Below are 13,913 nucleotides of genomic sequence, written 5' to 3'. Positions count from 1 at the left end.
TTGACCAAATAGACATTTCAGGAAGGATTTGAGGACGGAGAACTTCGTAGGCTGTGGAGCCATTCAGAACTGGGTTTAAATACAGAAATGCACTGGCTGTTTAAGTTAAACAGTTGAGCAAGTTATTTATCCTCCCCGAACCTCAATTTCCTGATCTGCAAAGTGGGAATAATGACAACGACCTCCATAAGGAAATTGAGAGAATTAAGTTAGTTAACATACATAAAGTCAGTGTCTATCAACCAAAAAGTACTCCCTGAACAGAAAACACATGTTACTATCTTTGAATATAATATGAATTCTAGCCATGAAAGTGGTGTTCATCTTACTTTAAAGGAAACATTTGCTCACACAAGGAGTTTCTAGGGTCAAAATTTGAAGACCCTGTCACAATTCTGTGACCTCGACAGCCTTTAACCCTATCATTACAGAATTGTTGCAGATCTGATGCCCTGAGCCACATAGCCAGCCACTTCTTTTTTTCTCCTTCTTTTTCTTTCTTTTTAAGATATTATTGATTTATTTGACACAGAGAGAGAGAGAGCACAAGCAGGGGGAGCGGTAGGCAGACGGAGAGGGAGAAGCAGACTCCCCGCTGAGCAAGGGGCCCGATGTGGGGCTCCATCCCAGGACCCTGGGATCATGACCTGAGCTAAAGGCAGACACTTAACCGACTGAGCCGCCCAGGCGCCCCTAGCTAGCCGCTTCTTACAGAGTCTGGCTCTCCTAAGAGCCTTACCTGTTCGCTCCTGGCTGAAGGAATGGTTTTCATACTTGCCACTCCTTGTAGTTATGGTCACATTGTAGAGGCGGCCTGGAGTAAGGGAGCTGAAGGAACATTCGCTGACAGACTTGGCAATAACCAGGGACTGAACGACCTTGCTGCCGTGAGAGAGTGTCACCACATAGTTATCCACATCTCCAGGAGCCGGCAGCCACGAAATGCTCAGGTAGTCATTGCGACCAGAATTGTTGACCGTCACTCCACTCACACTGGAAGGTACTGGGATTTAAAGAGGGGGAGAAAATTTAAAAAAGAAAGCACAGTCAAAAGTCTGGCGTCATCTACCGCGGTCAACAAAAACAGTGTGGACTCAGGAGATCTCGTCTGATTACCTAAGAGGTCAAAGACGTGTGAGGATTTCACTTTTGCTTCTGGAAGCTGAGTGTTCTTAGATCGGGCTAACCCAAATAAAAATGCAAGGAGGTCTTTTGGGTGCCTCATAAATATAAGGATGCCACTATTGCATTTTTATGGTGTTGCTGTTTGCAAAGAATTTTAAGTGGAGACATTTTTATGTGAATGTGTCAGGAGGTTCCCTCTGTAGGAAAAGGAACAAACATAACAACCCAGATGAATCAGCTTGAACCAAACTCATCAATAAGCAAAGATGTTTGAAGGGAAAGATGCAAAATGCCATACCTTTTCTAAAGAGCTTAGACTTTGGGATAGCTTTGATCTTACGATGAAGTCATTTATTCCTGGGGAGTCTAATTTACAGGAGAGGTGTTGCACCTGTCCTTTATAAAGCATTTCCTGCCCTCTAGTGGCAAGAAATAAACCTAAAAGCCTACCCTGAAAACAACAAATCTGGAGATTGACCCAACAGTGGGCAGAAAGAGCTATTGCGATGATAATGGCCATTATCATTTGCTTATTTTAATAGGGGCTTAGTGCCACAAACATTTATTGAGAACCTACCGTTTGCCACATATACAAAAATGGAAAAGATATGGATGCCTTCAAGGAGCTTCTTGGCTAGAGGCAGTATGCAAATTAGTCATCGTGGTATTGAGTAGTAGTTATACATGTATCAGAAATCAGTGTACAGTAACTAGTATTGCCCGTAGTAAATATCAGAATCAAATCCTGTGGTGTATGTGAATTGCACTGCTGTTTTCATCATTGGTTCACTACAGCAGCTAAATATTTCCATGTAATTGTCAATATCAGTACATCATATACAATGGACAGGATCCAGCTAGATGACCTCTGAGAATTTCTAATCTAATATGCTCCGACTCTGCGATTTAGTCTTCTTTACACTTTACACTTTTACACTTGCACTCCTTTACACTTACAAGTACTTGTCCATCACCAACAATTATACATAGCACCATACTGAACAGCTCTGCTAACGTATATGAACGTTTCCTAGACATAAAGTTGAGCATTTCAGCCATAATATTTATATATTGATGTCTTCCTTCCTCCATTCCTCACTCCCTTCCTCCTTTCTTTCCCTTTATTTAACAATCTGTACATCCCTTGGCTGCTCTCAAAAGAATTATGCTTGTTTTTCAAAACTGCCAGAAATATTTCCAACTACTAACATTTTATTAGAAAAGATACAATTATCAAATGTTTTGTCAAAAATATAAATTCATGTGTACAAAAAAGCGGACATAAAATTTGTTTTTCCTTTAGAACCAGCATTTTCTCAGGTTGGAACTAGATTTGTTAAGCATATCTTACATTTTTAACTTTAAATATTTTGCTACCCTCTCTAGGCTGGGAGGGTTTATTTATATGTTTCAACCCTATGGAAATAGAAGTGAATAAGAAAACCTTTCAAAACCTTTCAATTATTTCAGCACTGACCAACATTTCAGCTAATGTGAGTAGATGGTAATGATTATCAAGGCTTTAGCCATTGAATGTTTTACAATCTACTGCACACAAAATTTACTAACCTAGGTACATTTCAAAATCTCTAGTTATTGTGTCTCTGTAATTATTCTATTGTGTATTTCCCCCCTTTCCCATGATAATGTTTGCACTCTAAATGTGTTTGAGTAAAATAACTCATGCTTATATTTATACATATTTTGCCCTCTCCTCAAAACCTTACGATCATTCTTCAAAGAATTTCTTGTCTTGTTTTTGCATACTTCTGTTCTATACTGTGGGTCAAATACTGATACCTCTGCTACAATTAAAATAGAGGCATAAAAACAAAGCCCCACTTATTTCAGGTGGTATCAGGAGCCAAACTATGTTAGCATATCACAGTAAGTTAGAAAGCCCTTGACGTATTTTAAAATTTGGGAATTAACTTGTGTGGCAGAATCTGACTAGTTGTTTAGCAAACTATTTCCTTCTCCTCATGGACACACAGCAAGGCTATATTTCCCAGTCTCCCCTGCAGTGAAACATAGCCATTCAACTGTGCTCCCGCCAACGGAACGTGGGGGGAAGTGATGTGTCCACTTGCGGGTCTGGTCATCTTCCCCCACCCCATGACCTCTATTCTCTGGAGAAATGGACAGAGTTCTGAGGACCTAGAGGAAGGAAGAGCCACAGATGGTAGAAGCCTGGATCCCTGAGTAACTGCTCAGGAAAGAACCAACCCATAGAGCTGTCTAATCAGGAATCCCCATGTTGTCTCATTGTGTAAGCAGGAAATAAGTCAGTCTGTTCTGACTAACACAACTGCAACTCACTGGGAAATGGGTGCAAGGCCTTTCTCAACCCTTTGCTCAGCTTTCTTGCTATTTCTCCTAACCTACCCCGACAGGGATAAATTGCGGGTAAATTACTGGGGATGGATTAGAAACTGGAGGCTTCCAGATGTAACTTAATGGCAGAGCTAGGACCAGAATCTAGACCTCCTGATTCCCGAGCTAAGCTTTTTAGTCCCCCATCCCCGATTATGCTGCACCAATGGCTGATGCCAAGAAGTACTAAAAGAGAAGAAAGAAGGTATTGGGAAGAAGGATGTAGGTAATAATGTTAGCTGCCACAGAATGAGAAAAATGGCACGTATCAGTGAATTTCTACCAAAACTATGAAATATCTTTTCAATGATTTAGTTGCATTTCTGGGAGAGCTAATGAAGTTAATGTTCCTTGGGTTCATTAAGTAGATAAGATTCATGATTTTTAAAAAGGGACATATCTATAATGCCTGCAGCTGATACCCAGAATCTGAGCATCAGAAATACAGAACGAGCCTGACATCCAACTTATAATCATACAGAATTAAGTAGACAAATTCACTGACCTGATTCTGAGTTCATTAATAATTATCAAGGCTTCTACTGAATGTATTTAATTTTTTTTCTTTCTAAGAAACCGGAACATAAATTTTATATTGTTTATTTGCACTCTTTCTTGGTCTTGCGTAGAAAATTATATTTCCTTCTTTGATGCCAGCCCTGTCTGACACATATGACCTTATGCCACTTGTTTGTTGACTTAGCTCTTTGCCTTGTTTGACTGTGAACTCTCCAGGGTTAGGAAATATTGTTTACGTGGTGTATAGTATTAAGCACTTGTTTAATGTTGCTTCTGAAAAGATATGTGATTCGGGAATTTGACTAACTCAACTTTGGACACAGAGTTGGAGATCAATTCCTTTCTATGTCTTGAAATAAGAATATGAAAGGGAGTGGAATATAGTTTTAAAAAAATCTCATTACTTGTTTACCTTATAACTGGGGCATAAACATTAAGGAAATCATCAACTGAATGAGGGGGTAAGCTTAGGCATTAAATGACCATTATGTTGCCACAAAGGGGATAAGCTTAGGCATTAAATGACCATTATGTTGCCACAAAGGTTTTTCTAGAAGTTCTGACACATTTATGGGAGATTTTAGAAAATTCAGAATTCATTCTCGCCTACCCTCACCCACCCTCCCAATTTCCATTCCTAGGAGAGCAACATGTACGGATAGTTTGTATTGAAGTCTGGCTTCTAGGAAAGTCGAAAGTGGATCTGTTTTTAGGGTGTTTTAAAAAGTCCTAGAATATACTCTGGAGTTTCCATGTGTTCTTCTTACCTGTCCTTCCCTCCACCACCACCTGTCGGGATGAGATCCCGCCGCTTACTGTCGTCACCACCACAGAGTAGAGGCTGCCTGATTTGAGGGAGTGGAAACTGTATCTGCTGGTCTCACTGGAGACACTTTCATTTTTGATGACCACGTTTTCATGGATCAGTAAGACTTGGTAGAACTCTATGTCTCCCAGTGCCTGGGTCCAGTTAGTAAACAGACTGCTAGTTGTTCCTTGGTTGGCCACATACAAGCCAGTCACTTGGGCAGGCACTAGAACACAGTGGACAAAGAGAAGAAAAAAAACAGATGACATTTAGTCACTCTAAAGGAAGTGGAACAAAATGAGTCAAAAATGGAGACAGTCTTAAGGATGTTAAAAATATATCTGTATTTTTTTGCTATAGACTCTCAGCTCTATTTCCTGTGGCAAACTACTCCCATACAGAAGCTGCTTATATAGGAAATCAAAATTACTTCAGATCCATGGATGAGATGATGTGTACCTATAAAGTAGTTTTGAACTTACATTTTCAATAGTGAAGGAATGTTACTTTTGAATATTGCTTACTTCGTGTGATTTCATCTGTCTTTATCCCATGAGAACCGAGAGCCACGTTACCTACCCGAGGTAGGTTGTTATGGGGTGGTATTGGGAAATCCCTTCAACCTGATGATTAGGTTGTAGTTTAGAAAGCTGGTTACTTCTTTACTGGCACATTCACAAGAGCACCATTATTATTATACATGAAAATGCTACAATAGTATAAATTATATTATCATAAAGTAATAGGAATAATAATAATAATGACAACCATAACAACTAGAGTGATAACTACTGAGTGCCTGCTATGTGCCAGTGATGGACTCTATGGTTTTTAGAAATTACATTATTTGATACTCATTCAAAACTCGATAAATTTGATTTAATCATTCTCTTTACTGAGGAGGAAACCGAAGACCATACTACGTAAGTAACTTAGCCTATTATCAAAGCGCTAACAAATAGTCATCCGAAGTCCGAAGCCTGATCTGTCTAACTTGTGAGCTTGTGTCTTTTTCCTAATCAGCAACTATTGTGATTTCTAACCTACCCATTAAAAAAATCTCTTACATAGATCTTGAAGCTGGCACTTGATCAACATATACCTTCTTTGTGCCTCTTCCCTGAATTATGGTAATTAAAAGGATTGGAACTTTGGCACAATCCTTCTTAGAATTTGTTGACTTTTGGATTAAGATAAATACACTCATGAAAAATTCTACTGTACAGGAATCAGAAGATTCAATTCTCATTCTAAATTTCATATGGAAAGCAAAGGCATTAATACGCCAAATAATTTTGAAAAAGAAGAACGAAGTTGGAGATCATCTGATCTCAAGACTTACTAGAAAGCTACAATAATGAAGGCAGTGTGATACTGGCAAAAAGATAGACACATAGATCGATGGAACAGAAATGAGAGTCCAGAAATAGACCAACACATATAGAGTCCATTGATTTTTTATAGAGATGTGAGGGCAGTTTGGTGGAGGAAGAATAGTTTTTTCAACAAAAGGGCTGGAATTATTAGATGATCATATGCAAAGAAATAAATCTTAACCCAAATCTCATACACATAGAAAAATGAACTCAAGATGCATTATGCACCTCAATTAAAAACCCAAAACTATAAAAATTCTAGGAGAAAATCTCCATGATTTTGTGTAAGGCAGAAATTTCTTCAATATGACACCAAAAGCATGGTTCATGACAGAAAAAAACTGATAAACTGGACACCAAAATAGAAAACTTATGTTCTGTGAAATATACTAATAAATTAATCAAAAGACAAACCACAGTCTGAGAGAAACCATTTCAATACACATTTCTGACAATGGACTAATATCTGGAATATAAAGAATTCTCAAAATTCAATGATAAAAAACAAACAAGCCCATCAAAAAATGGACAAATATTTGAAAATATGTTCTTCCTCAAAGAGGATAACTGAAAGGTAAATAAGCATATGAAAAGATGTTCAAAACCATTAGGCACTAGGGAAAGGCAAATGACAACGACATGAGATATCACTACATGCTTATTAGAATGGCTTAAAAAACTCTTGTAATACCAAGTGCTGTTGACATTATGGAGGAACTGGAAATCTCATATACTGCTGGTGAGAATGTAATATTTTACAACCATTCTGGAAAACAGTTTGGTAGTTTCTTACAAAGTTAAAAATACACTTACCATATGGCCCAGCAATGTGAATGTTGTGAATGATGAAAATGATCTTAAGACTAAAAGAGTTCCTCAGACTTCCAATTCCTGCAGTATAGGGGGCTTCATACCCCCAATAAACACAACTACATGTGTTGGATAAAATATAAAAATGGAAATGTATGAGTGAGTTGACAAGAATGTAAAGAATTCTCAGGGAATTCTCACTTAATAGTAAGTGATAGGTAATCGGTTCACTGAAGCACACTTTCATCATGAGGACATCTTTCAAACATAAATTTAAGCTTTGATTTTACAGCTTTGCAGGATCTATGAAATAGAAGGTAAAGGGTAGGACTTTCCCAAACTAAGGAACCTCACAGGTGACCCTGAATAACATTGGATCCTGAAAGGTTACATTCTAAGTGTAACTGAAATAAATACTCCCTCTCTGCTTCTCATGTCGCCCCAGCCTCCTTGGCACTGGGTGGAGAAAAAAAATTCCCCTGAGAATTCATAACCTCAAAACAGTTTCAGTGACTTTGCAACCCAAATTCATAAAACCTGGGTGATCAAAAAACCTCAAGTTGATAGTTTAGATTAAAATGGGTCTGGGTTGATTGCAGTCCTGTGCATCTCAAAGAATCAAATGAAAAGAAAATTCTTTCTAAAACCTACCTTTAAACAAGGTGTCAAAGAATTCCCACAGAGTAAGTTTCCAAGGTATATGAGTTTACAGTGAAAAATCACAAACACTTAAGGAAGTAAAACACCATGAGCAAAAGGCAGCAAACTCAATTGACAACAGGATTGAACTCCTGAAGATTTCAGGTATTATAATTATTAGACATAGAAGGTAAAATAAAAATGGCTTATTTACTGATAGGAATAACAGAGGATAATGGAAATATGACTAAAGAGCAACAGAGCACAAAACAGATTTGGAAAGAGAGCCAAAAAGAATGTCCGAAAGTGAAGAAATTAACAATTAAAACTTAAAACTCAATGGATGGATTTAAAAAAGATTGGCCAGTGCTAAAGAAAGAATTAAGGAACTAAAACACAGGGCTTGAGGAAATTATTCTGACTATAGCCCAGAGAACAAATACAAATGGAAAATATGAAAAAAAAAATAGATATTCTAAACTACCAGAAGGAGAACAGAGAGGGATTAGAGAAAAGGTAAGAGACACTATCAGAGAGTTAATGGCTGAGAATTTCCAGGGTTGATGAAAGATAATAATCTGCAAGTACAGAAATCATCATGATCTCAAGCAAGATAAAGAAGTCTATATGTAGGTTATTACTATAAACAACAGAACATCAAAGCCAAAGAGTAAATCTTAAAAGCAGTCATAGTAAACAGATTACCCAGAGAGAAGGAGAAATTAAACTAACACCTGACTTTTCAACAGCAAGAATAAATGCCAGAAAGACTACAATAATAACTTCAATGTCTTTCTTTCTTTCTTTCTTTCTTTCTTTCTTTCTTTCTTTCTTTCTTTCTTTCTTTCTTTCTTTCTTTCTTTTCTTTTCTCTTTCTCTCTCTCTCTTTCTCTCTCTCTTTCTTCCTCTCTTTCTCTATTTCTTTCTTCCTCTTTCTTTCTTCTTTCTTTCTTTCTTTCTTTCTTTCTTTCTTTCTTTCTTTCTCTCTCTCTCTCTCTCTCTCTCTTCTTTCTTTCTTTCTTTCTTTCTTTCTTTCTTTCTTTCTTTCTTCCTTTCTTTTTCTTTCTTTCTGAAAAGAACATAGAATTGTAACCCAGTGAAAATATCTTTCAAGATTGAGAGCTATATAAAGACATAAACAGAAAAACAAAAGTGTAAAGAGTTTGTCCCTAAAAATGCTAATAAAGAAATCTGGGGGTGCCTGGGTGGCTCAGTTGGTTAAGCGTCTGCTTTTGGCTCAGGTCGTGATCTTGGAGTCCTGAGATTGAGTACCACATCGGGCTCCCTGCTCATCAGGTTTCCTCTCCCTCTGCCTCTCCCCTACTTGTGCTTGCTCTCCCTCTCTCTCTCAAGTAAATAAATAAGTAAAATGTTAAAAAGAAAAGAAAAGAAAAGAAATTTGAAGACTCTTCTCCAAAATGAAGGAAAATAATCCCAAATGGAACTTGCAAGATATAAAAAGGAAAGACGAGAAGATAAATGGTAAATTTTTGTGGGGTTAAAAAGGAGAGAGAAATAAAATACAGGACAACAATAATATAAAAATTGGAAAAGGGAGTCTTTGATGATGATTTTGCTTCCTATTTCACTGAGAAAGAGAAGAGCGTTATCAAAGGATAATTGCCCACCACTACATCTATCTACTTACTGGCATATGCATGCAATATTCTTTTTTTCCCAGCTGACCCTAAAGTTAAACTATCCATGCTCCTTTCTAAAGCCAATTCCTTCATTTGCGCTCTAGATCTCAGAGCTTGCTTACTCATAGAATAACTGCAGCAATTCTTCCTCTCTCTTTACATCATCACCACTCCTTTCTCTTCTAGAACATTCCTGTCAGCATAAAACTTGTTATTTCTTCTATCCTTAAATAAAATCCTCCTTTCAAACATACTTCCTCTTTCAGATAATGCCCTATTTCTCTGCTCTCCTTTGCAGCAAAACTCCTTGGAAAAGTTGTTCTCTGCTCTGCTTCCATTTCAAAATAAAACCAAACAAATTAAAAAACAAAACAACTGACAAAGAGTTGAAATTATTATAATAGAAAACAAACACTAGAAAAAATTCATAAAACAATGACCCACACATAAAAGGCATTTAATGAACATTTATACATTAAATATTAAAGAATTCAGTAGACAAGATACTTTTTAAAGTCTAAAATTTATAAACAATATTACCTGTTCTTCCTTTAGTTGAAGATGAATTTTTTAAGTCTCCACTAATACTGGTGACTGTAGCTATGTATTTTCGTCCAGGCACGAGGTCAGTAAAAGTGAATTCTTTGGCATCTTTGGGGAGCGACTTGTGGATGAGTAAGAGGTCTCTGTCAGCTAGTGAAATGATGTATTTCTCCCATTCTGCTACGGGGGTCTGCCACATGACGCCCAGTGAAGTTTCATTGGCATGTTTGACACGAAGCTGGAGGACAGCCAGGGGGACTAAGGAAAAAGCAATGGAGCACTTATTTGACTCAGAAACACTCAAGTATTTCTTAGAGAGCTGTTCTCTTCCAACCACAGGAATGTTCTAGTTCGGTATTTCTTTTCTGAATGTGTATGAGCTCTCAGGAAAAGGGAAAAAAAAAAAAAAGCTAATCACAAAAACTGTGTGTGTGTGTGTTTAAAGATTTTACTTTTAAGTAATCTCTACATCCAACATGGGGCTTGAACTCAAAACCCTGGGATCAAGAGTTGCATACTCCACTGACTGAGTCATCCAGGCACCCCAAATTTTGTTTATATAACCTATCCAGAAAGAAGGATTCAAAAGAATACTATTGGAAAATGCTTTCCTGGGTCATTTGTTTTTGACCACATATTACTTTGAGTGTTTTTTGCTTCATATGAATTCTATGATATGAAAATATTTGATTCAATTGTGTCATCCACAAAACCACTGAGAAAGGTCCATTCTTGACATTTAGATTAAGTTAGGAATATTTTTTAACCCCATTAGATTGGAAAGACAAAGTGCTTCTTCTCTTCATTTCTGAGAAATGGACACTGAGGTATCCATGAATTAAGGACTCCCATCTGATTAAGGACTCCCATTATCCAAAGAATTAAAGTTGTTTCCAGTTCTTTAAAAGGTTTTATTATTACAATTTCTAGGAGACATTGCTAAGAGTGAAGTACTGGTCCCACAAAACAACAAGGAAACAAAATTATGGAAGAATCAAGTGTGTAAAATTATATTGACTTTTGCATCAAAGAAATTTTCTGTAATTCCATTCTAATTGAGTCCCTAAATCTGTATTTTCCTTCTTTAATATATTGAAATGAATTGGATTATTACATCAAAGCCTACTTCAACCAACCTTATTCACCTAGAGGTACAGTTTAAGAAAAGTTTTCCTGATAATTATACCAACATGCTGAGAGCCTCTACTGTTTCTTGACAGTATTCCAAGTTATTTGAGGTGAATGAGATAAAATACTGGAGAGGACATAGATGCGTGTTCTGTGAAATGCTAAAAGTAGCTTGGTTTAAGCTTATATAAGTCTTTGATCATTATCCAAGGGATATTAATATTTGGAAAATGAAGGTATGACTGGAAGACTCAGTCAGCAATCCAAAGAGGTGTCTTGGTCCTTTTCTTTGACAGTCTTCTAAGAAGAACATTGAATCAAAGTAGTTATTTCCTTATCATCAGGCAAGACTAAGAGAGAAGATATTTGAATTTCACTCCAAGTATGGAGTATTCCATGTCATAGAAATGTTGAGCTTGGAAGGACAATTCTCTTATTTGAAAGTTGAGGAAACAGACTCAGAGGGGTTGTGACTTGTCCAAGGAATTACAGTATAGTGGTGATAGCAAGAATACCAAAACCCATGTCTCCGGGTCTTCATTCTCCTCTACCCTAAAATCCAAATATATCCCTCTTCCCTTTAATAACCTTTCCTTGGTACATGAAATTTCCTCATTAGTCAACGTTAGGTCAAAGCAATAGTTCTCTAGCACGGATCACTAGCAAAAAAATTGTCAACTGTCTTTTGTCTTTTGTGGGAAAGATTCTCTGATCGTTTTCTTCCTATTCTTTTGGTGTTTAAAATGTCTTTCTTTTTATAAAATAATGGACTTACTAGTTGAAGCAATTTTTCATGTTCTAATTTGATAAAATTAAACATTACCAAAACTAATTCAGTCTAAAAGTCTATAATATCTCAAATTCAGGGAACATGGTGGGGGGTCGACAGTGACAGCTACCTGGGTTACTTGGGAGAAGGACCAAGTTCAGGTTCCAGCAGTCATTAACCCCTTCATATTTGCTTACCTGTCCTGCCTTGGCAGCGCTTGGAATTCTTCAGATTTCCGCTCTCAACAGTGACTTCTACTTCATACTGCCTTCCCGGTATGAGCCCCACATCATCTATGGTATGGTGTGTTTCCTCCTTTCCCACGGTGATGTTGAGCAGCACCGCGGAATCATTGAAGAGCAGGATACGATACTTCTCCCAGTCTCCAGCAGGGGGCGACCAGCTCACTACTAGGGACCGTATCGAACCATTGCTGTTTACCTCCAGGTTCCCGACTTTCTCTGGAACTAAACGGTGAAATGATGTCAAAAAGGAGATTCTAAAAACCAAAAGTAAGGATACTGATTCACTTTTCATGGGAGACAGTAGATAAGAGACCTAATACCTGCAATTCAAAACATTTCTATCCCCTCCGATGTTTGTGGCTTGCAAATGAATATTCTTTCCTCATTTTGGGAGACATCGGACATTCAAGAAATATATGCTAAAATCATCTTGGTAATATATCAGTAATGCGATCTTCTGTAACACTGTTAATAACCTAGCGGTATGAGCGCTGTGTTTCATTGACTGCACACCAGCTCTAGAGACAATACTGATGTTGCTTGTAATGATGTTGACATTGATGAATTCTCTGTTTTTGGTAGAGACACTGCATGTTGTGGTCATGAAACAGTCCTCCCTTTTCCAACTGACAAGATTAATCTTCTTGCTATATAGCTCTGGTCTAATTATTCCTTTGCTTAAAAACATGCAAGCTCTCTCCATTTATAACAGAATAAAACATCAAATCCTGGGTGTGGCATTTGTAGCTTTCCAAAATCAGAGCTCATATCCTTCTGGTCTTGATTCTGACTACTCCCTGCAGCCGCCCTCCCTGCTTCCCCACTCTCTCCAATGCTGGCCTCCAGTTGCATATTCTGCAGACCTTTAAGTATCCTGGGCTCTTCTGCCTCCAAGCTTTTGCTTATATTAGTCCTTCCACCTCAAAAGCCCTTCCCTCTTTTCCCTCTTCGCTTGCCTCTGGAGCCTCACATTTTTTTAGATCCAGTTAAAGCCCATTTCCTCCGAGAAGCTTTACTGATTTTCTGAACGAGAATTTTGTTCTCTTGTTTTTCTAACCATATGGCTCTTACTTGGAATCTCTAACAGCACAGAGAATGGACTCTGGAATTAAACACTCTGGTTTAAATTCCAACCCTACCATGCATTGGCTGGATGACTATGGACAAGTTATTTGATCTCTCTGAATTATCTGTAAAATGATGATAATAACAGAACCTCTCTCATGATAATGGTGTAAAGTGATTAATACCTGATACATGGCGATACCAATGCAATTACTCTTACGAAAGTATACTGGTTTTATTTTTTGTGTGTATAGTCTGCATTTGTCTGTTTAAAATGTAACTTCCTTAAAAGCAATGGTTGGCAAAGTAAATATTTTAGGCTTTCCAGGCCACATATGGTCTCTGTCTCATATTTATCTTTTTCTTTTTTAAAAAAAATCTTTTAAATATGTAAAAACCACTCTTGGCTTGGGGCTACAGGTTACAGGCCATACTGGCAAAGGGTGTAGTTTGCTGAACCCGGACATTTTAACAACTTCCCAAACTCATAGCACAGTAATTTATACATAGTAGGCACTGGATAAATATTTGGTGACATAAATTAATAAAATAATTCATGGGAAACATGGTTAAGTGCTAACGGGCTCTCACTATAAGAGTTGGTCAGAAATGTTTTATCCATTAGTATCGATGCTAATGCATTTATACTGTTGAAGTGGTGTGACATGAAATAGCACGGGGCAGAGCCAGTTATGCACATCATTCAGGAATCACTCCAAACACATCTGCTTAAATAACTCAGATGAATGCAATTAACCTTCTATTTCACTCTGTATACGGGGCTCTGGTCCATAGGCACCCTCAGTTATGTAGACCATATTTCCCAAATTGGAAAAGTAGTCTTCTTGTAATTTATTTTGTTCTGTTCTAAGA

The 13,913-nt window shown here is 37.4% G+C and overlaps 1 protein-coding gene across 4 annotated transcripts in view; it reads right to left on the bottom strand.

Annotated features, from left to right (window-relative positions):
• The window catches only part of PTPRB (protein tyrosine phosphatase receptor type B), a 107,293-nt gene that overhangs the window by 51,361 nt on the left and 42,019 nt on the right, over positions 1-13,913 (bottom strand). For all 4 annotated transcript variants that reach the window (XM_045789582.2, XM_045789583.2, XM_045789584.2 and 1 more), the window contains 4 exons: positions 11,928-12,197; positions 9,831-10,091; positions 4,785-5,051; positions 740-1,003 (listed from right to left, as the gene is read on the bottom strand). In XM_045789582.2, the coding sequence (XP_045645538.2) occupies positions 740-1,003; positions 4,785-5,051; positions 9,831-10,091; positions 11,928-12,197 (1,062 nt within the window). The remainder of the gene's footprint in view (positions 1-739; positions 1,004-4,784; positions 5,052-9,830; positions 10,092-11,927; positions 12,198-13,913) is intronic.

The sequence above is a fragment of the Ursus americanus genome, chromosome 17 (genome assembly GCF_024610735.1).
Source record: "Ursus americanus isolate L20-20 chromosome 17, mUrsAme1.1.p, whole genome shotgun sequence".
Classification (NCBI taxonomy): domain Eukaryota; kingdom Metazoa; phylum Chordata; class Mammalia; order Carnivora; family Ursidae; genus Ursus; species Ursus americanus.
Note: the sequence above shows the minus strand (reverse complement) of the source record. Positions and strands in the feature narration are given on the sequence as shown.